General features: G+C 39.1%; 2 protein-coding genes and 2 long non-coding RNA genes across 6 annotated transcripts in view; 2 read left to right on the forward strand and 2 right to left on the reverse strand.

Moving 5' to 3' along the window:
- The first annotated feature begins 6 nt into the window (after positions 1 to 6).
- On the forward strand, positions 7 to 5,625 carry zgc:112496 (long intergenic non-protein coding RNA 2867). Of its 2 annotated transcripts, XM_007576646.2 has the most exons (6): positions 7 to 91; positions 2,378 to 2,521; positions 3,283 to 3,376; positions 3,881 to 4,040; positions 5,032 to 5,184; positions 5,259 to 5,625. In XM_007576646.2, the coding sequence occupies exons 2-6, from the start codon at positions 2,400 to 2,402 to the stop codon at positions 5,420 to 5,422; spliced, it is 693 nt and encodes a 230-aa protein (XP_007576708.1). In that variant the 5' UTR covers positions 7 to 91; positions 2,378 to 2,399; the 3' UTR covers positions 5,423 to 5,625. The 2 variants fall into 2 exon arrangements, with proteins under 2 accessions (XP_007576708.1, XP_007576710.1); XM_007576648.1 differs by lacking the exon at positions 7 to 91 and having other exon boundaries at positions 2,435 to 2,521; positions 3,855 to 4,040.
- A 1,184-nt stretch (positions 5,626 to 6,809) lies between these two features.
- Positions 6,810 to 7,380, reverse strand: LOC107833600 (uncharacterized). Its single transcript, XR_001659362.1, has 2 exons — positions 7,283 to 7,380; positions 6,810 to 7,242 (listed from the first exon to the last, which is right to left on the reverse strand). It is a non-coding gene; the product is annotated as an uncharacterized LOC107833600 (long non-coding RNA).
- A 1,348-nt stretch (positions 7,381 to 8,728) lies between these two features.
- On the forward strand, positions 8,729 to 9,034 carry LOC107833601 (uncharacterized). Its single transcript, XR_001659363.1, has 2 exons — positions 8,729 to 8,821; positions 8,958 to 9,034. It is a non-coding gene; the product is annotated as an uncharacterized LOC107833601 (long non-coding RNA).
- Positions 9,035 to 10,643: 1,609 nt separating this feature from the next.
- The window catches only part of rhbdl1 (rhomboid, veinlet-like 1 (Drosophila)), a 52,314-nt gene continuing 40,898 nt past the window's right edge, over positions 10,644 to 22,059 (reverse strand). For both annotated transcript variants that reach the window (XM_016663279.1, XM_007576654.2), the window contains exons 6-8: positions 13,211 to 13,311; positions 12,474 to 12,534; positions 10,644 to 10,949 (exon numbers count right to left, since the gene is read on the reverse strand). In XM_016663279.1, the coding sequence (XP_016518765.1) occupies positions 10,678 to 10,949; positions 12,474 to 12,534; positions 13,211 to 13,311 (434 nt within the window). In that variant the 3' untranslated portion in view covers positions 10,644 to 10,677. The remainder of the gene's footprint in view (positions 10,950 to 12,473; positions 12,535 to 13,210; positions 13,312 to 22,059) is intronic.

The following is a 22,059-nucleotide window of genomic DNA, read 5'->3' on the forward strand; positions in this document are numbered from 1 at the left end:
CTACCGACTCGCCGCTCCGCTGCAGGTTCATGTCTCTGATAAATCTGTTTATCCAAAACAGCCCGCTTCCTTCCTGCTCCTCGCTCTGCTGGTGAGTTGGACAGAAAACGGCTAAGCTCGCAGGACGCGCAGCTCACTTCCACCATAAACAAGACCGCAGTGTGATGCTAACATTAGCCGGTCCACCAGAACCTACACAGAAGGAAAGCGCGAAAGGCGGGAAAACGTTTTAGATATAAAACAGTGAACAACTGCGACACAAAAAACAACAAAAGGTATATAAAGTTTAGCAATATCGAAAAATAAAGCGGTGTCAAACTACAAACCTTATGTTCTGAAGCTGTTGCTAACTGCTTGCAACACCGGAAATACTATTTGACTATAATCTCGCGAGAATTACGCAAAGCGGCCCCGTTCACCTTCCGAAGAAGAAGGCGATGACAGTTTTTCTCAACTGGAAGTGGAAGAAATCTGGTGTCTAAATATTTGGTTATTTATAATATTAAAGAAGTTTTATCCATCGTTTTTATCCCTGCAAATTGTAAATGAGTAAAACAGAGGTTAAAGTAATTATTAAAGATTACATCAATACAATTTGGCAGGAAAAATTATGTACACCGAATAAAAAAGGCAACTATATAATAATAATAATAATAAAAATGGATAATTAATAGGAGAGGAGCGGTGGATAACACGATGGAAGTTCTAAATAGTGATTTACATGTTACGGGTAGACATTCATCAGAGTGAAATCAGGTCTGACTAATAAATCAAACAGCTGCAGCTGATCCAGACGCTGCTGCTGCTGTTCTCACTAAAACCAGGAAGATAGAGCGCATAACTCCAGATTTAAAGTCCCTACACTGGCTCCCTGTAGCTCAGAGAATAGACTTTAAAATGTTAGTTTATAAATCACTGAACGGTTTAGCACCACAATACATTAAAGATCTGTTATTGCTGTACCAACCGTCTAGACCCCTCAGATCTTCTGGTTCTGGTTCTGCTCTGCATCCAGAACCAGAACCAAATGAGGAGAAGCAGCATTCAGTTTCTATGCACCACAGATTTGGAACAAACTTCCAGAAAACTGTAAAACAGCTGAAACACTGAGTATCTTTAGATCTCAACTAAAACCCACCTGTTTAGAGTTGCTTATGGCTAAATTAGGGTTGGAGTGCAGGTTTTGATGTCTTCGATGTTTTTATCTTTACTTTTTATCTATTTATTAATTTCTTTTTATTTCTCTTTCTCACTGTCTACGTTTCAATGATGTAAAGCCCCCCGGAAAACGTCCCAGTTAAACGACGTTTAACTAAAGTCCTTCAGGGTTTAGAGTCCCAGTTGACGGCGTTTAAATTGACACAATAACAACAGAAACATAAGTGAATTTTAAAATTCCTAAAGTTCTAGAGGTTGGAGTCCTTGTCAAATGGTGCTTTTGACTAAATTCCCAGAGGGTTAGAGTCCCAGTTAAACTATGTTTAACTGAAGTCTTAAAAGGGGAGCAGGTTTTAATGTTTTTATCTTTTTTAATCTTTTTTTTTCAAAATCTCTTTCTCACTGTTTACATTTTAATCATTTTAATGATGTAAAGCCCCCCGGAAAACGTCCCAGTTAAACGACGTTTAACTGAAGTCCTAAAATGTTTTTATGTTTTAATGTTTTTAACCTTTTTTTTTTTTCAAAATCTCTTTCTCACTGTTTATTCAATGTCACATGCTGTTTTTATTTTAATTATGTAAAGCACTTTGAAATGCCTTGCTGCTGAAATGTGCTATACAAATAAAATTTGATTGATTGATTGATAGAAAATTCACAAGAGAATATCAATCAATCAATCAAGTTTATTTATTAGAATAGCACGTTTCAGCATCAAGGCAGTTCAAAGTGCTTACATCATGAAAGCATAAAAATATTATAAACACATCTTACAGTCAACAACTATGAAAACCAGTAACAGACATTGTATTTTATCAAATTAAAATCAATACACGTAAAATATGTTGTTTAATGTTCAATTTACATAGAATAAGACTTCCAATAACTATAATCAATATATTAAGTACATCTGAATCATCTTCAACAGTTAATGGACTAATAAAGTGCTGAAAGGATACAACATTTATTGAGATACTACATTATGTTTTTGTTTGTTTTTTTGTTGTAAGTTTTAAAATTTAAATTTTCTATTTAATGGATTACGCCTTCTGTCCAGCAGATGGCGGTAAAACACTGCGATTGTAAACTGCCAACAAAACATACAGAAGAACAAGAATCTAATTGAGATGATTTCAGTTGTGTTTTTATGTGTTTTATGTGTTTTTATTGTGCTTTATGTTGAAAGTTTAAGCAAACATCCTTCTGCTGTGATTTTTAGTTGAAGCCGTGACCTCTCCAATATGGCCGCCCTGTTCGGCTGCGGGGAAGCGGAAGTATGGAGGAGAGTTTACAAGAAGTACTGGGATGTGGTGGAGGCCACGGCCAAAGCCAAGAAGCCGAAGCTACTGCAGCTTGACAAATGGTAATTTCGGTTAACATAAAGCCGTATCAGCCATTAAAGAAAGCCACTTTCTTTATTGGCGAGTAAATTTCCGCTAAAAAGTAAGAAATTTTTAGATTAATCTCAGAAATTTTCTCTAGATCAATCTTAGAAATTTTCAAGGGAAAAAAAAAGTAATTTCTGAGTCTCAAAAGTCAAATATTTGGTAGAAAAATGTGAATAAATTTAGAATTAATCTTAGAAAGTTTCTATAAAAAAAAACCAAGAATCTTGGGAGTTTGAAAAGTCAAAATTTAGCTAGAAAAGAAAATTGAAATTTTGAGATTACTTTTAGAATAAAAAAAAGAATTTTGTGACTTTGAAAAGTCAAAGATTTCCTAGAAAAATAAATGAAATAATTTTGAGATTATTTTCAGAGATCTTGTAGACAAAGGACATTTATGAAGTTGAAAGGCTGAAATTTTGCTAGATTAAACTCAGAAATTTGGGATTAGTGTAAAAATATTTTCTAGAAAAAAAACACCAGAAATTTTGAGTTTCAAAAGTCTGAATTTTTCCACTTGGAACTCGGATATTTCCATGTTTTTTCTAGAAAATTTCTGAAATTAATCTCAAAGTGTCTGTGTTTTGTATTCTGTCCAACTATTGACTTTCAAGCTCCTAAATTATCCGTCTCATATCAAACTGTCACAACATGGTGACAGTTTCAACAAACATGATAAAGAAAAAGCATCTTTTATATAAGGTACATCCTGCAGCATTAAGGCTCGCTGTCTGATCAGGTACCAGGAGGATTTGCCGGTGCTGATTTCGAGTCGACCCGACAAACACATCACTCTGTCAGAGCTGAAGAAGCTAATGGAGTGGAAGCTAACGGTAAGTGCTAACCCCGCTAGCTGTTTCCATTACATATGTACACAAAACTTTTTCTGCTGATGTTGGAAAAATACAATTTCTCCACTGCTGTGTTTCCACTAAATAAGAAATGAAATTAAAATCACGTGAATGTTTGTTCAGGTATAAGTCACTAGAAAATATCGCCATCCTACCACTTCCTGTCATCTTCTTTGTAGTTTCCGGCAGCAGTAACGCCCTGTTGTTTCCATTGTAGTTCTGTGAAATAAACCCACGTCATGCTAGTGCAGAAAACCTTCCATCAAAAATGTGAGTTTTTGGGAAATTTGTGCATTAATTTTCATAATCTCAATTAGAGACTCAGCAACTCTCGTCTGCAACAAACTCCTGCAATAATCGCAGCAGCTGCGTTTCCACTGACCGTAGAATTGGCCAAGTTGACATTTTGGCATTTGTTAGTGTAATACAGACGACGTTTTGCTGTCATTGTAATGTGAAGGCGGCGTGTCTCCTGTGTCCGTCCAGAGGGGGAAGTTCAGGCCGAGGCTGCAGCAGCTGGCGGCCTCCAACGCCGAGGACGCCGTCCAGAAACGCTCCAGAACGGCGTTGGGCCTCCTGCCCGACGTTCCGGCGGCCGTCGCTGAGCTCAGCGGCCTGAAGGGCGTCGGCCCCGCCACCGCCTCAGGTTGCCGTCTTCTCACTCCCCTCTGCATGAATACAGCAGTGGTAAATCACAGCGGACAGCTCAATATTTCACAGCGATGGCTGGTAGTCTGGGTGATTGATTTTCCAATAAGTTCACAGAGTCTCGCTCAACCGTCAGACGGAGGAGCGCTTCGCCCTCTTAACGCTGCACACGGCTCAGTCTGCAAGCAAGGAAGTAAAACTTTATCTGTTCAACATCTTTCAAAGATGAAATCATAAAACCAAACATCAAACTACAACCTTCTACACAGAGACGCACAGCAGCATATTAGAGTTGATGTAGGTATTAAAAAAGCAATAAAAGGAATTAAATTCCACAGGAAAATCCTAAATATTGTGTAGAACAAACAAGGACATTTCTGAATTTGAATAGTTCAGTTTGTTTGAAAAATCTAACATTTTCTATAAAAAACAACTAAATTTCTACGTTTTAAAAGTTGAAAATTTCTTAGAAAAATCTCAGAAGTTAGATAAGAGTCACTAATTTGTAAACATCTCAGAAAAACACAGAAAAACATTTTCTAGAAAAAAAGTTAAAAATACTAGAAAATCTCAAATGTTCTGTAAAAACAAGAAAATCACTAAATTTGAAGTCACATTTCTTTAAAAAACAAAAACAAAAAACAACTCAAACTTTCTGTAAAAGATAAGAAAATTTGAGTTAGAAAAGTCAGAAAATTTGAATTAGAAAAGTCAGAAAATTTGAATTAGAAAAGTCAGAAATTTTGCCAGAAAAATCTCAGAAATCTATATTTGAATCCTGAAAATTTTAGAAAATTCATAAAAAAGAGGGAAATTCCTGAATTTGAAACCACAGATTTTCTCGAACCCTCCTCCCGCCCCAAGAACAATTCAGTTTGAAAAGTCAAAAATTTGCTAGAAAAAGAAAAGAAAATTTGAAATTAATTTCAGGAATGTTGCAGAAAACCCCGTATATTTCTGCGTAAGTGACGCTGAGTGTTTTGTTGCAGCCGTGTTGGCAGCAGCGGCTCCGGCTCTGACTGCGTTCATGTCTGACGAAGCGGCGGAGAGCGTCCCCGGGCTGCAGCCCGTCCAGTACACCGCCAAGCACTACGCGCTCTACCTGGACAAAATGGCCAACCAGGCTGCCAAACTAAACGCAGGTGAGGCGACGCCCGGCAGCCGAGGGTCTGTTGAAGACCAGATGGAGATCTGTGGCTTTGCTTTCTGCTCTCAGTGGATCCGCAGCAGGACTGGACGCCCCACAGGCTGGAAATGTGTTTGTGGGCGACGGCGACGGCGACCAAGCTGCAGCTTCCTGTTCTGGAGGACCTGAAGGGCGGCGACACACAGAGCTCAGACTGCGACCAGAGGCCCGCCAAGAAACTTAAAACTGCTTAAAACACGGCGACGCTGAAGTTAGTCAGTAAATTAGTTAGCCTGATCCAAGAGGAAGAAAAGGGGGATTCATTTTCCAAAATCCATATTTTCACAATATTATTCACTTATAAAAGTCAGTTTCTAACTGAAATTAATGACAGGAAGTGTATGTTTAAGATTCACTTGGTAAAAATGAGAAAATTAAAGATCAGCAGCACCATGTGGCCACAGTATTATTCTTTATTTATATTGTTTCTAAATTAAAGCAAAGTACAATGAACAGTACAAAGTAAAACAAAATATATTCATATATATACAATATAAAATGGTTCCATTCTGAACATTTAAAAAGTACAATAGTTTGTGAAGTAATTCATGAGGATTTGGATATAAATTATCCACTAGTAAATTTAGTTTTCCTTTAGTTTTGACCCAGAGAAAAATAGCTTCTTCTTCTTCTTCTTCCTTTTTTTGTAAACGCTGTTTGGGCACGACCTCTTCTCTGGTGGGAGAGACTGAGCCTCGTAAGCTTGGCACCATTTTATCGATACAAGAAAGCAGCTCATGAAAAACTACCACAGCAGCGCAGGCATGACGTTGTCTGGCTAATCTCAGAAAAGTTTTTATTTTTTTATTTTGCATGGCCAAAATAAAAGAGGGAAATTCCTCTTTTATTTAACATGTGAACATTCACATGTTCACAATTGTTGCTCAATTGTGAACATGTGAATAATCTGCAGCAAACCAAGAAACTGGAAAAGGACGATGGTAAAAAGCAGAAAACCTCCAACTTTGAAAAACAAGAGTTGCTTTGTTTACATTGATGCTAATTTTGTGATTCAAACTGCATCTAAATGAGACCTGGTGGTGGATACTTTGGTGGGAAATGAAACACTGTCAGTCGAAAACGTTAAAGAAGCTGTTTAGCAGATTTTAAATGTTTGCATTTCATTTCAGGAGCTGCAGAAGCCTGAACAATAGTCCTGCACTGAGTCACCTAAACCTCAGAACCAAACGCTAAGAAAAGGCAACCTGGCGCGGCTTGTTGGCACAGAGCAGCTACAAATGTTAGCGCTACGGCTAACGTCCGCTACGGCTAACATCCGCTACGGCTAACGACAGATTCAGAACAGGATTATGGAGAACCACGGCGCAGGCGCGACACTGCACATCAAAAAAGTAAATTTCTGGGGAAAAAACCCTCCAAAATTCTGAGATCTAAAAATTTCTGAGTTTTTCTCGCAAATTTTCAACTTTTCAAACTCAGAAATTTCCAAGTTGTTTTTTCATTTCTGAGTTTATTGAAAATTTTTGACTTTTCGAACTAAGAATTTTTTTTTGCTTTTTCTTGAAAATTTCAGATATTAATCTACAAATTTCAGAGTTTTTTCTACTTTTATTTTTTTTATTAGAAATGGCCCTAATTTGCTGTCGCATATGTTGAGCGAATCAGTCGCCAAATCACAAATTAAACTTCGCCTCCGTCTTTTTCTGGGCTTTTCTATAAGAAGGCATGAGACGTTTTGGGACAGCGGTTTGGCATCTGGATATTTAATACAGATTCTAGAATAGCTTCTTTTGGAAACAGCAACAGAAAAATTAAAAAACCCAGAACTAAATGTTCAGATTAATCTGAAGATATTTTGATTTTAGGCTCAGTTTCTGTCAGTTTTAGCCGTGACAATTTTTCTGCTAACAAAAAGCTACAGGCGGCGTTGAGTTCACAGTTATTGTGCAGATCCACCGACTAGCCCTTTTCCTTCTGGTTCCACTGAATCTTAGACTAAAGAGGCACATGAACCTCATTACAAGCTAACAGGCTAACCTCATAACAGGCTAACCTCATAACAGGCTAACTTCATAACAGGCTAACTTCATAACAGGCTAACCTCATAACAGGCTAACCTCATAACAGGCTAACCTCATAACAGGCTAACTTCATAACAGGCTAACCTCATAACAGGCTAACTTCATAACAGGCTAACAGGCATTCACCAACAGGCCTTCAGTTTAACACTTCCCGATAAGTTTCAAAGATCGATCACTGCCAAATATTGGCCGTTCTCTCTCTCTTCCTGTTGAAGTTGATCTGAAAATGGCTTATTGAAGCTGCTTCGAACCGTCCGCCTCTGATGAGACGCTTCCTGTTCCTGCTGACAGTTTCATGACTTTCAAACCCAAAAATACATTAAATAAAATCCCTTTAAGCAGCTTTTGGACTAAATTATCCAGAAGCATTCAGTAAATGTTACGACCATCAGAAACTTGAGTATTTCCAGTTTGTTGTTAGCGAAGCTGCATTCAGGCGGAGCGTAGGGGCAACTTGGAGGCGTGGGCGCTTGCTAAGTAATGCTGCTACTCTATGAACAGGAAGTAAACAAAACGAGTTCAGCTACATGAAAGCATCTCAGAGGTTTGAACAAATCAGAACAATTTCACATAATTGATCAAACGTCCACGCATTCACACATTTCTACAAAGTTTCAAACCAACAAGCGTTTCGTCCTCATCGGCCGTATGACGGGAAAAAAAGCCCCAGAATCACATAAATATGTAAGATAATTTAGATTATTATTCATCTGTCTGCACTTTAAAAACTGGAAATAAATATATTACACAAACAAATCAATTAATTATTAAGTGAATCAAAAGGGAATTTAATATTTAAATGTGGGAATAAATAATTGAAACTAATATTTTTTGGTATCTAAAAAATTGAACCGTTCAGTTATTCATTAAATAACTGAATAAATCAATTTATTTGTAATAATTCTTGAATTTTAGTGACTTTTCCATCATATAAATGATGAGGAATAGATTTATCTATTTAAAATGTTTATTTCCAATTCCATTCAGCATCTGAAATAAATAATTATTTAATAATTTAAATAAAAACTTGTGACCCTTTTGACCCTCCATACTGTTTCCTATGGCTTAATATATAAAGCACTGACTAAAGATTTATAAAATCTGGTTGGCGGTTGCCTGACAAACCGGACCGAAGCCGATCGGACTCATCGGGACAACCAGACCAAATATTTTGCACCATTTGAAATTTTTCCTCCTTTTCCCTTCAAAGTGGGAAAATCCAAATAAATATGGTTTGGAAAAAACGGGAACACGTCCACGACCGAAGGAGAAAACGGGGACAACAGGGTAACACTTCGTCTTTTTTTGTTTTTACAGTTACATTCCTTTACAAATGTTTACAGTCCCTAAGAAGAATGAGAAACTGAGGTATTAACTCGGCCTGACGCAGGTCAAAGGTCAGGCGGGCGGTCCTGACGCAGGTCAAAGGTCAGGCGGGCGTCGCCTCTTTGACTTCAGCTTTCGATCCGAGGCGTCGGTTCGTTCACGTTGACCGACAGAATCAGGCAGCGGTTGCTCTCAAAGAAACCGGAGAGCATCGAGTGTGTGTGTGTTGTCATGGAAACCACAGAGTATGACATGGCATATTTTACACGTCAGTACAAACATGGCGGCTGCGCAGCAAGGACAGGTGCCCGATCGCTGGATTACAGTCACTTTTCTTTTTCTGACTGTGGCTTTGCATTAGGTGTGTGTGTGTGTGTGTGTGTGTGTGTGTGTGAACTATTTTCTGTATCCACAGTGTCGGTGTCATGACAAACCAAAGAAATGCAGAAGAATGTTGTTGGATGAGCTGATGCTAAAGGATGCTAACTGATCGTTGCTGGAGATGCACCGATCGATGTTTCCTGCTGCTGCCGATTTCCAATGTTTTCCTTTTTTTTTTTTTTTTTTTTTGCAGTTCAGTTTTAAATCTGATCAGTTATTTTTATTTTCTAAGAAATATAAAGTATAAAAAATGAGAACAAAATTTGCCACAGGTTCTTAAATAGAAGAAGCAGAAATGAAAACTTGATTTTTAAAGGGACAATATTATGCGTTTTCCAGGCACATGGCGGCCATTTTATAAAATCAAGTAACTATGTTAATAACTTCAGTTATAAAAATGCTAAATATGTCAAATGTGACTTAAAAGAAATGCCACTTCCTGATTTAACGCCTTGAAACTGGGCGTCTGTCTCTTTAAAAGCTCCTGCCCTTCCTGAAGCTCCGCCTCCAGGAAGTCGTCCCATCATGGCTCCTCTATTAACCCTTTAATATTTCTACCAGTGTAGAAATACACTGCTATAGGAGCTGTTGCTCTGAGCAGCAGCTCCTATAACGAGCTCAGCAGCTGGTTGCTAATTGCTGCTGGCTAGTCTGAAGGAGCTGAGAGGGGAGGAGCTGCGGCTCGAAGGCGGGGCTAGGTCCACCCAGGCGTTTAGCAGCTGAATGGTTGCCATGGCGATTAAAAGACTAATCAAACATGCATTAAAGAAAGAAAGCAACACTCCAGGTTTGTTTTAGATGAAGGAAAAAGATTAAAACATGGAAAAATCAAAAATAAGTTTTACATGACACCGCCCCTTTAAAAGTAAAATTATCACATGAATAGTGAAATTTTATGGCGTCTTAAGCTTTATTTTTTTAAATTTAGGTGACTTTGTGCTGTTTTTGCGATAAAAGTTTTACATGACAAGCTGATCAGAGCAAATCAATGGAAAATGGACTCCAATCTGATCGGTGCATCTCCAGTCTGTTTCAGACTCTGAGCTGCTCCTTCTGGATGTCTGCTGTGTTTTTGGCTGCAGCAGGAAAACCTGCCAGAAACGTTTCCTTCCAGAGGCACATGTGATGATGTCAGCATCTTCTCGTTTGAGGTCTTTGCATGAACGAAGCAAACGGAAAACAAATACGGGTTGATGCGGATGAGGTTTCTACATATTCATATAAAAACGACGGAAACTCAGAGGAGCTTCCAGCTGTTGCTACTGTAATCCCTCTTTAATAAAAGAGAAACATTTCTTTGATTCGCAAAGTTTCTGTAAAAAAGGATTCGGTAACGCTTCATCTGAGCGCAGCGCCGACGAAACGCCGCCATGAACACGATAAACGGCAACATGGAGGAGTCTGTAGAAACGTTTACGGCCGTCAGTCATTCGGTTAATAATGACACTTTTCATGGACTTTTATTTCAACTTTTGGTGCAACTTTGCACAAAAAGTGTCACAATTTACAGAATAATGCAAAGTTTACACTTTAAATAAACTTAGTGCAACTTTAGAAGTGTCATAATTTACTGAAGGACAAACAGAGACTGCTCCATGTCGGGTATTTTGTCTCCTGCTCGCCCTGCAGTTGAAGAGTTACCGATTATTCTGGGTGGATTGTTTTCAGTTTGGTGGAATCGGGAGCAAACGGAGCCGCCATCATGGCGGCAGCGGGATCTGAACGCCCAGCAGGTCGTAGGCGAAGATGTTCCAGAAGATGGCGAAGAGGAGGAAGGTGATGAAGGAGAAGACGATGACCCACCAGGAGCATTGCTTCTGCAGGCTCTCCTCGTAGCTGCGCAGGATGAGCAGCCCCATGCTGATGCCCACCACCGCGCCCGACAGGTGGGCCATGAAGCTGGGCTGCGGCCCCGACGATGGCACCGGCGGCGAGAAGCGCAGCCAGACGGCGCGGCCCACCTCCGAGCTCACTGCAGGCCAAACCAGGAGATTAGTGGTGCTGCGGGCCAGACACGCTAAATATCAACAAGTTTAATCTGGTTTACAGAGGAAACAAGAAAAACTTGGTGAATGAGAGAAATGTTCTAGTTTACTTATAAGGTAAATAATCTGCCGGTTTATTTTTACCAAAATTAAAGAAACACTGAAACGAGCTCATATAAGTAACAACATAAAGTCATAATATTAGAAGATAAAATCATAACAGAATAAAGATGAAACTTGTAAAATCAATAGAAAAGTAATTTAATAAGAAAAAGCTTCAAGCTCTGCAGCAGCAGCTAATTTTCCCTAAACTCGACTCTCTAGTTTTAACTACAGAAACCTGCAGCTGATCGCAGGACAAGATGAAATCCTGCTAACATACGGCCTTATTCTGGTCATATGCCGACATCATTATCCTATTACTATGACTTCATTGTGGTAAAATGACAACTTTATTTTTTTTATTACAACTGAAAAAAGAACCATGAACGTTTTTTTCTCTGAATTTTAAAATGTTCTTCTACTTATTACATCTTTGTTCTGCTGATATTTTGTCTTATTCTCATAATTTCATATTTTTTCCTGGATCAAAGACATTTCTGAGGAGATCAAAGGATTTCAAATGTTTATTTGAACAGATTTTCTTCTTCTATTCCAGCTTTCTAAGAGCTGAAAACCATGTTACAGTGAATTTAACGCTTACAGTTCGGACGTTTCTTTTCCAGCTGCAGACGGATTTCAAAGCGTTTTTCACCAAACGTCTCTGGCTGAACAGAGCAAACATGATTCAGTTTCAGCGTCAGACGATCCGTCGGCTGTTTGTGAAACGGAAAGGAGAGACGCGGCGCTGCAGCCGGGCTCAGGCGGACAGATGGAGGGAACATACTGCTGAGCAGCGCTAGCCGCTAGCCGCCATCATCATCACATTCCTTCACATGAACGCTGCCTCATGCTTCCTGGTTCTAGGAGTTTTCAAGGTTTATTACAGGAATGTTTTCCACCTGTGGGCGGCTGGACGGTCAGAAACTTTACATTTAGCACTGCTAGCTAAGCTAGCTCGAGGAGCAAAGCAGCTTCATCAATTTGAATGGCAGCCAATCAGAAAGGTGAGAATTGAAAAGTTGCAGATTTGCTCGAAAAAGATTTTCTAGAAAGATTTTCAAAAGTAAAAAATTTTGGACTTTTCAAGCTGAGAGTTTTCCATGTTTTTCTTTTGAAAATTTCCAAGATTAATCTTAAAATTTCTAAGTTTTCCTAGCAGATTTTTGACTTTTCAAACTCATAATTTTTATGTTTTTCTCTCAAAAATTCCTGAGTTGTTTCTAGCAAATTTGCAACTTTTAAATTTCCTCGTTTTTTTCTGGAAAACTGACTTCGCTTTCCCTAAATTATTATTTTCAGTTAAATTCTGAAGCCCTAATTTACGATGCTGCTTTGTAAAGTCCAACATGTGCTTTGAAGTTCTGGTTCTCGACTGCTGGGTGTTTTTATGGTGAATGTAGGAAACGTACTGCAGACCAGCGCCAGGATCATGCGGAGCAGTTTGTACGGACAGCGCATCCCGGCCCAGTTCTGCAACACAAAGCAGAGCAAAAACAAGTCAGCGCAGAAATATGACAACAGAAAACCAACATCAGACACATCAGAGCGTAAACGTCTGCGAGAGGAGGAAGCAGTTAAAGCAGCTGCAGTAATCAGGACTGGGATCACTGAGAGGTTCTCCGGTGTGAGAGGAGCCGTTTTAAAACCGTTACGTCAGAGGATGAAGTCCAACGCAGAGCGACTGCGACCGGCCGCCGGCGTTGCTACGCTCACACACCGCGGCAGAGGGGCTGGAGGCCCCGGCCCTCCAAAGGCCTCTGCATGGCCCTGAAGAGAAACGTTTGACTTAAACCGCAGATGAACCTGATCTGATTTATTGTCCAGACTCTAATATCATTTATCGCAATAATTTTTGCAACATTTTATGGTCCAGTAAAATCTGTAATCGTGACACGAAGAGACGGATTGATGAAGAAAAGTTTATTTAACCAAACAGTCGTTTCGTTTTCTGGCCTGGAGGCTCGTTTACAAACAAAAGATCTCACACCAAACCCGGCGATGACCTCACCGACATCGCTGCGATCTGATTGGCTGAAAAAACTCCAGAAACAGGATGTGGGTCGGTCGGCGTTCCAGCTCTGAAAACTCGCTTTTCAGACCTAACAAAGCTGCTGCTGATGATGGTGGTGATGATGATGGCTGTTACCATGACGACGTTGGCCAGATGCGCGGAGCAGAGAGCGTAGACGCCACCGGATCCCCCGACCACCGGAGCACGCATGTCTGTGATGGACACCGTCAGCGAGCCTGAAGGACGGAGAGGGAGAAACGAGGGAATCAGAAAACGACAAGAGAGAGAGAGAGGGAGAAACAGAGAGAGGAAGAGGAAGAGCTGCATTTTTCCGCGGCGAGGGACAAAAACAATGGCAGTCAGATAACGAGTCGAGTCACCTTCCTCCAAGTGCTTTCACTCTGCGTTTTCACTACATCAGCTGATCTTCACATGCAGTTATAAAGACACACACACACACACACACACACACACTGCAGATAATCTGAAGAAAACAGAAACTGAATGCAGAATATTTCCTGCCAAACCAGAGGAAGAGATTAAAATCCACTCAGAGGGACGGAAAACGTTCGCTTTCTTCAGCTAATTTAGGAAAAGCAGATACGGAAGTACGAGCCGCTCAAAGGTTTACTGATGACGAGCAAAACGATGAAGATTATTACACACTTTTACTTAAAACACAGAACTTGCAGAGTTCAGGTTTGAAACTGCGATGGAGTATTTATAAAGCTAATCATGTTTTTTTCTCCATGTCTGACGTCCAGTTATCAATACGAGTAAAAAATAGTTAGATTTACTGTTGGGCCCCAGCTGAGGGCCTCAAAGCAAAAACCGTCAGTTAAATGCAGAAAATACCAACTAGAAATATTTATTCCACCAGTTTACCATCATATATGCACCAAATGTCACAACATTTCTCACAAATATCTGATAATCAGTGATTATGAAGTACATGGATTCACTCAGTATCATTACACAGAATGTTGTTTTTTTGTTGCTTTTATAAATATATATTCCCTGTTTGGGGTTTGAAGATGTGTGTATATGAACCTCTGATTGTTGCTTATTGAGTAGAAAATTGACTTTTGAGAGAAGAAATAAACAAAGATTTGTTTCTTCACTTTCATTCAAAACTTTCCTTTATGACAACATGAGACACGTTCACTGTAAAACTAAATCCTGGACTGAAGAGACTGATCAGTCAGGAAAGATGTTCAATTATTTATTATTTAACCTTAAGAAGAATTCACTGAATGCAGATAAAACTATTTATTAAAATTTTAACTGTTGATGGGATTTTATCAACACATTCTGGCATTAATCTTACTTCTTTAATCCACATCCTCAAATTTTCTTGTTAGCTTATAAAACCCACAAACCGAACCCACACTGCAAAAACACAAAATTTTACCAGGTATTTAGCTTCTAGTGAAAATATCTAGAAATAAATAACTCCTTAATACTGATGAAAAATACTAGAACCAAAGCAGATTATTTCACTTATAAAACAGGAAAAATGTCTTGTTATAAGTGAAGTTATTTGCCAGTGGAGCTGGAACTGGGTTGCTAGGCGACGGGCTGGGCTTGGCAGGGTTGCTAGGCGACGGGCTGGGCTTGGCAGGGTTGCTAGGCGACGGGCTGGGCTTGGCAGGGTTNCGGGCTGGGCTTGGCAGGGTTGCTAGGCGACGGGCTGGGCTTGGCAGGGTTGCTAGGCGACGGACTGGGCTTGGCAGGTAACGAGTCAGTAGAACTAAAATGTTTTCACCAATTTTAAGGAGGTATTGAGCTCCAGTTTCTTTCTGAAGTGTTATTTGCAAGTCAGTTGGTCTGATTTCAAGTATTCTAAGGTGTTTGTACTAAAAACTAGAGGAAAATACTTTGTGTTTTTGCAGTGTTCTCCTGTATCCCAGACTGCCTTAAGGCTACAGGGCAGCTTCATGTTTTCTCTTTCAGAGCGGCAGCGTGCAGCCGAGGATCTGCAGCCCTGCCTGACAGCGCCTGGGGCTGCGTCGGGATCCCCGGGGCCCTAAACGATCAGCCGGATCCTGCCAGCTGTCTGCTGCATGAAGCTTCGGCCGCTACAGCTTCACCTTCAGTGGATGTTTGGACAAATTATTCAAACCTTCAGTTTCCGGTTCTGGGCTTCATAGTGCATTTCATCATGATAAGAAGTGGAGCATTAAAAAGTTGCTTCAGTAAATCAGTGCATTAGGGCTTTGAGGGAAGAAGGAAGGAGCACATTTCACAAAAACTATTTCCTAGAAAAAACTTAGACATTTGAAAAGTTGAAACTTTTCGACTGCAAAGGCAATTTTCACAGTATTATCAGGAGCTAATGCTAGAACAATATATCAATATGGTATTTAACAGAAACTAAAATAAAAACATAGTATTAGCAGAAGAAATATACATATGTACAATAATAAAACCTTTCATATTTTCCCTTTCCACCGTATTTATGTCTTAAACGTCTTTACTGAGAACAAAACAGAACCAAATTCAAATTCCTTGTTTCTGCCAGCAGGTACCAGGCTGAAGGGATGACCACCTGCCAGTGGTCATAATCTTATGCCTGGTTGTTTGCTCTCCTGTCATTATTCAATGATTCCTGATGGGAGACATTAATATGCTAAGAGGTTTGTTTCTCAGAGGCCCGGCCAATACGTTATTCAGAAGAGGACAATTAAAGGACAGTAGGTGTTTATTTATTCAGACGCTGACAGAAACAATCCCAAACATCGAGACTTATTTTAGAAAAATCTGATCACTCCCATGAGGAAAACGGATCATTTGCCTCGACTCTGATCCCACGAGGAGGAGAAACCTTCGGCTCAGCCACTGAGGACGTTTCCCTCCGAGCTTCAGCCTCTGTTCGCTCCAGCGCTGCATTAAATCAAGCGGCGCTGCGCCGGAGATGCGCTGCCGTCAGCACTTCTGCAGTCACAGCGCCGTCTCCGCTGGCTAATAAACCGAGGAAACGCCGGACCAGATTTATTTACTAAGCACAAATTAGAAGCGGAGGGAAACTGTTAGAGTGAGCTTATGAGGATCTGTGACACCGTCTGCGCTAACGCCATCAGATCCTGCAGCTGACGCGGGCAGAGACGCTTTCTGCATTGCAATACTTTACAAAACCACTGCAAAGATCTGTTATTCAAGCAATTTTACTCCAAAAGTCAAACTAATGCAGATTCATTCCACAGAGTGATTGTTTATGTGCTTTAATGATTATTGCTTACTTCTTTCTTTAAATATTTACTAATATTTAACACTTCAGACAGAGCAGCTTGTGAATAAATAAGTAATTTCAACCTGGGGATAAATAAATTATATTTTATTCTATTATAATTAACTAGTTCCTATAAAAAGCACAAATTAAAAGGATTTTTAAAGTTGTGCATCTCAGTCAGTAGCTGTGTTTCTACTACAAATGTGCACAAAACTTTGTCAATATTCCATTAATGTTGAAAAAACTCAAACTAAATAAGTTTCAGCATGTTAATAAGTTTGTTGACGCAGTAAGTCATTAAAAAACATGCAGCCCGTCATCCTCCTGCCACTTCCTGTCGTCGTCTTTGTTGTTTCTGCCAGTAGTAACATCCTGTTGCTGATCATGTGACTCATGTGATGTGAAAAAAAATGTTTTCATTGCAGTTTTGTGAGAAACACTCATTTCTACACAGCTGAAAAACCTCAGCATCTCATGAAAACTTTTCATCGAAAAGCAAAAGTTTTTTTCAGTTTATAGATTTTTACTAAGCAAATTAATTTAACAAGCTAACTACTCAATTATGGGCTAGTAAATGTTTCAGTTAGTTCTGAACCATCTAAATATTTTGCTTACAACTTAAATATCTTGTTAGTAATCTAAATATTTAAATCTGGTCTAGGCTTATAAACTAAATTACTTAGCAAGCTAAATATTTAGTTAGCTCTGGTCAACCTAAATTTGAGTTAGTTCTGAGCTAAATATTTAGCTGACAAACTAAATATTTAGTCAGTAAGCTAAATATATTTATCTCAAATTCAGTTGGTTAACTAAATATTTAGCCTAGCACTAAATACTTAGCTTTACCAAATATTTAGTTTGAAGCTAAATAGTTGGCTAGTAAAATATTTAGCTTCAAAGTTAGCTTGTTATGTAACTATTTAATTTAAAGCTGAATATTTAGCTGGGTAACTGTTTAGTTTGAAACTGTAACATTTATAAATGAATGAATAACGTGGTGAAAACATGAAAATTTAATCCACATTTTTTCCTCTGACAGGTTGAATTATTGCAGTTAATTTTTTACAGTGTAACTTCACAAACAGCACTCTATATGGACATACGTTTGTTTTTCCTTAACACAACTGCCGACCTGGAAAAGCTCGTTTTCTAGTGATGAGCAAAAATGATGTTAAAACCCTGAGAGAAACCAGGCCAGGCCTTTTGGGCTTCGAGGTAAAACTGACACACTGCCAAACGGAGCGATAAAATACTCATCTTCCAGCAACATAAGGAGAAAAACAACTTATACTTCAACCGTCTCATGATGACAGAGCAGGAGATTTATGATGTTGAGGAATTTGCATCAAAAAATCAGCAACTAAAACTAATGAAGAAACACAAACATTTACATCCAATTTTCATTCTAAATATTTAGAAATTTATGAATGAATAACGTGGTGAAAACATGAAATATTTAGAATTTTTCATTCTAAATATTTAGAAATTTGTGTTTTATTGTGAATATTATCCTGAGTTTGACCTGCTGCAGCGTTGAGCCAGAGAACCAGAAATTATTTATCTGCTTGGACAGAAAAGCCATAGCTTGTGTGTTAGCAAACAATACACAGCTAAGGCATCTTCTCACCAGCAGCTAATAAAATCAATTGACCTCCACTCAACATGCTCTCTGCACATTTATCAGACCATCTCCATTCATGTGGCAGCAACATGAACACAGGACAGGAAGCCTGAGGAGCTATTTAGAGACCATAGACAAAACGAAGATATTTCAGTTCATCTAGAACAAATCAATAAACTAAATAAAACCTGAGATGTAGGTTTTATTAGATCAGCGCCGTGCAACACAGCAAAGGGCAAAATAACTCAGGAAAACTGTTGAAGAATAACTCAAAACTACTAGTTAATCTTTTTTCTCACTTTGTGTCAGCTACGCTACACACAGACCCGTTGCCATAGCAACCGGCTGACAACAGCTCCACTAGTGTTTCAGGATTCAACACCAAAAATATTCAACCATTTCCCACACAGAGAACAGAACATCCAGTCCGTTACAGTTTCATGTTTTCAGGCTTGATGTTTATGTTGTGGTTAAATTTGTGTTGTGTTAAATTGTGTGGTGGATTAGCTACGCTGCTATCAGCTAAGCTAACACAGCGGTGGTAGATTAGCTAATTTAACCGCCTGCTGTACTGATGAGTGTTGGTGTTTAAGTCGCCTTTTTTTCTTAACAGAACCAAAACAAATAATTCAGCAGCACATCTATATGTTTTAAATGCAAAATGTTAATATTTTTTGTAGAGTTTTGGTTTAATTACGGTTTTGAATGTGTTTTTTTGAGTCTGTGTACTCCAGTTATCGATTAATCGATTACTAAATTATTTGAATAATCACATGACATTTCAAAGGATTAATAATTTCAGCCCTAGTAAAAATAGACGCATTTATATTTATCTTTTCTGCTTTCCTGAGTTTGTCATTTTCTTATTAAAGATCATTTATAGATATTTATTTATTGCAGTACCTATAATCCTTATTAAAAAGGCTCGAGTAGTTTGGCAACAGGAAACTAAACTAAAGCACTGAGCGTCAACCAGAAAGCAGGAGACGTGACGTTCAATAACTCCTCTAATTCGTTGCTAAGGGGCCTTCACGCCTGATTACAGAGCTTTCCTTCCGACTCATTGTGAAGTCATGAGCTCTTGTTGAGACGACAACGCTTCCTCTTTCAAGTATAAACTGGGTGACAAACATCAGATAATCCAAAGCGAAAGTTTTACCCCAGATCTTCGCCGTGTCACATTAAAGACGGTGGAACAGAAACTGACAGGCAGGAGGGGAAAGACGAGCGGAAAAGGCCCAGATATCACATCCAGGATATCCAGAAGCTTCCTTTGCTCTTCAGATTGATTCAGTTTGTCAAAAGCGTGAAAAAAGGCAGACGCCCTGCAGCTCTCGCTGGGCTACGAGGAAAAACGTCATGTTTTAGCACCTGTTGATGTCCTGAGACAGAAAGGCTCAGGGACTTTACGACCACAAGGCTCGGCGAGTCCGCATCACAAAGCTGCTGGAATATAAACTGGCCCAGACGTTAGAGCGATAAACGGCAATACTGTTGTTTTGAGACCATTTTCCTGTGATATAGCAGCAATAATGGTAAAGTAATAAAGCAGGGACATTTCTCAAAGATCAATAAACTTTACATTACATTAAATTCATATTAAATATCCAAAACAAACAAACAAAAACAAGAGAAACAATAAGTGAAAAGCCTAGTTGAGACCAAAACACCAAACTGAAAACTTTAATCATCCAGGGAGAGAAAACAATAAATCATACAAATGAAAATTGTTGAGCTTGTTTTAATTTATCATGCGATTAATTGATTTTTTTCTTACTGCGAGTGGCCAGCTGAAAACGTAACACGGTAAAAGAGTTTCATATCAGGCGATATTAATAATTGATTACTTTTTTGTGTTAAATATTCTGCCAAGCTGATGGCCTGACCCGTTTTATCCAGTTTTCTCTCCTCGCTGCTGTTTTTTATTTCTAAGCAGCGTAAACCTTACGGCGTTCGATGCAAGTCTGACAGAAAAAAAGAGGAAATTAGTAGCAGTTTTGCTACTAATCGTCAACACTACGACAGGTCAGGAAAAAGTTTTAATTAAAAAAGTAGCAAGGGAGCCGGAAGTAGGTCAGCTACGCTAGCTTGACTATGACAACCTGAACATGAGACGTGCTGTGGAATTCGGTGTTTTGGTTCAGTTAAAAAAAAAAACGCGACTTAAACAGCAACTCTGACAGATCATCAGTACAGCAGGTGTTTAAATTAGCTAATCAACCGCCGCCTTGTTAGCTTAGCTAATAGCATCGTAGCTAATCTATCACAGCGATCACTTATTAATAATCGCATCAATAACCATCAAACTGTAATGGGCTGACTGTTCTGTCCTCTGTGAGGGAAATGTTTGAGTGATTTTTGGTGTTGAATCCTGAAACATTTGTGCAGCTGTTAGTCGGTTGCTATGGCAACGAGTCTGCCTGTAGCGTAGCCGACACAGAGAGCGAGAAAAAAGAATACCATTGGTTCTGAGTCGTTCTATAATGGCTTTTCTGCATCTCCAGGTTTTATTTTAACGTTGTTGTTCTACCGCGGCGGCGCAGCTACAGATGGCGAGAAGGTCAAGAAAACTATGGACAAATCTGACCATCCTCTTCATGAGACCGAGTGTCTTCAGTCAGAGGCTTCTTCAAATTCGCTGTAATACAGACTGCTACAGGAAAACCTTCCTGCCATTTCCCATCTACAATAACTTAGAAGATTTTGAATTAATGAGTTGAAGCAACATTTAATTTCTCTTTGGGATCAATAAAATATTTTTGAATTTGAAAAGAATCGTCTTTTTGCCTGTTTTGCGCAGGCGAAAGATTTTCATGTAAACAATAACATGCAGAGGATCTAAAACATCATCTAGTAAAACAGGCCCTTTAAGAACAACCAGAGTTTGGATCATTATAAATAAACATAATGAACGTTACGAAGCCTTTAGGGATGAAATCATAACAGACAAAGACAAATGAACAACCATCTGTTTCGTCTTTCATGTGCCGCTGCCGAAAGGTGGAAAACTAAACAATCGAGATTCATTTTCGCCCACAAGGAGAGAAACTCTGAGTCGAGTTGTTCCTGAACACAAGCCGCGCTCCTCATCCTGGCCGTGCTGCAGAGCTGTGAAGGACCGCTGAGTGGATGCCAAATGATCAAGGACAAGGAGGGCGCTCTACAGCGGCGACGCTGAAAACTAATTACACAACCGTTCCTTCTGTCAGCACAGAGTCAAGGACTCGCTCCTCATCCTCAGCTAACGCAGGAAAGAGCCCGGCTGCATCAGAGAAACGGCTCCAGGCTCGTCTTTTTCACACCTTCGTGCTCATAAATACAAACTTTTCACGTTATTTAAAGAATCTTAAAAAAAGTACATTCTGCTGCCTTTAAAGCACTTCCTGCTTCAGGAAAAGTTACAGCAATAACTTGAAAGCCATGCTGACCTACAAAAATAACAAGCAACGTGCCGACGTGAAAGTCTTCATGAATAAAAACATGAGCGAGTCACGGCCGATTTAAGAAGGGAGGAAGGGAAAATCAAATGTAATCCAAAGCGATGGGTAATTTATAACGTCCATTAGCAGAGGAAACGTGGATGTGTTCAGGAAATTCAACTTTTGTTTTAGTCATTCATGCAGCCATAATCAGACTTGTTCTTTTTTTTAAATACACTGTTTTATTTTTATTCACCAATTAGTGTCTATAAAACGAGCGTTACCGACTAACAACACGATCGATCGACAAAATAAATGGAGAAGAGAATCAATAACATCAACAAAAACTAAACAAAACGCAAAATAAGGAGGTTTATATTAAAATGGATACATTCAGGACAAAAACCAAATACAAAAAAAACAATTAAATTGTTTAACAAATACGATAAATAAGAGCATATAAGATCTTTATTATCATTCACCTTCTCTCTAATATTCCATAATTAAATGAGGGTCGCAGATAATTTGGGTAAAAGTGGAAAATAAAATAAAAGTACAAGTATGTGGCCCCTTGACTGAATTTGTGCGGCTCCCAAACTCCCTGAAATGTTTTCAAGGAAAATTAAAGCTTTTCAACATAAACTGAACTGAGTCGCATTCGAGGAGAACTCTGCCGTTACCTAGCAACCCCAGTCAAGCCCAACCCGTCACCTAG

This window comes from Poecilia formosa, unplaced genomic scaffold (assembly GCF_000485575.1).
Source record: "Poecilia formosa unplaced genomic scaffold, Poecilia_formosa-5.1.2 Scaffold412, whole genome shotgun sequence".
Lineage (NCBI taxonomy): Eukaryota > Metazoa > Chordata > Actinopteri > Cyprinodontiformes > Poeciliidae > Poecilia > Poecilia formosa.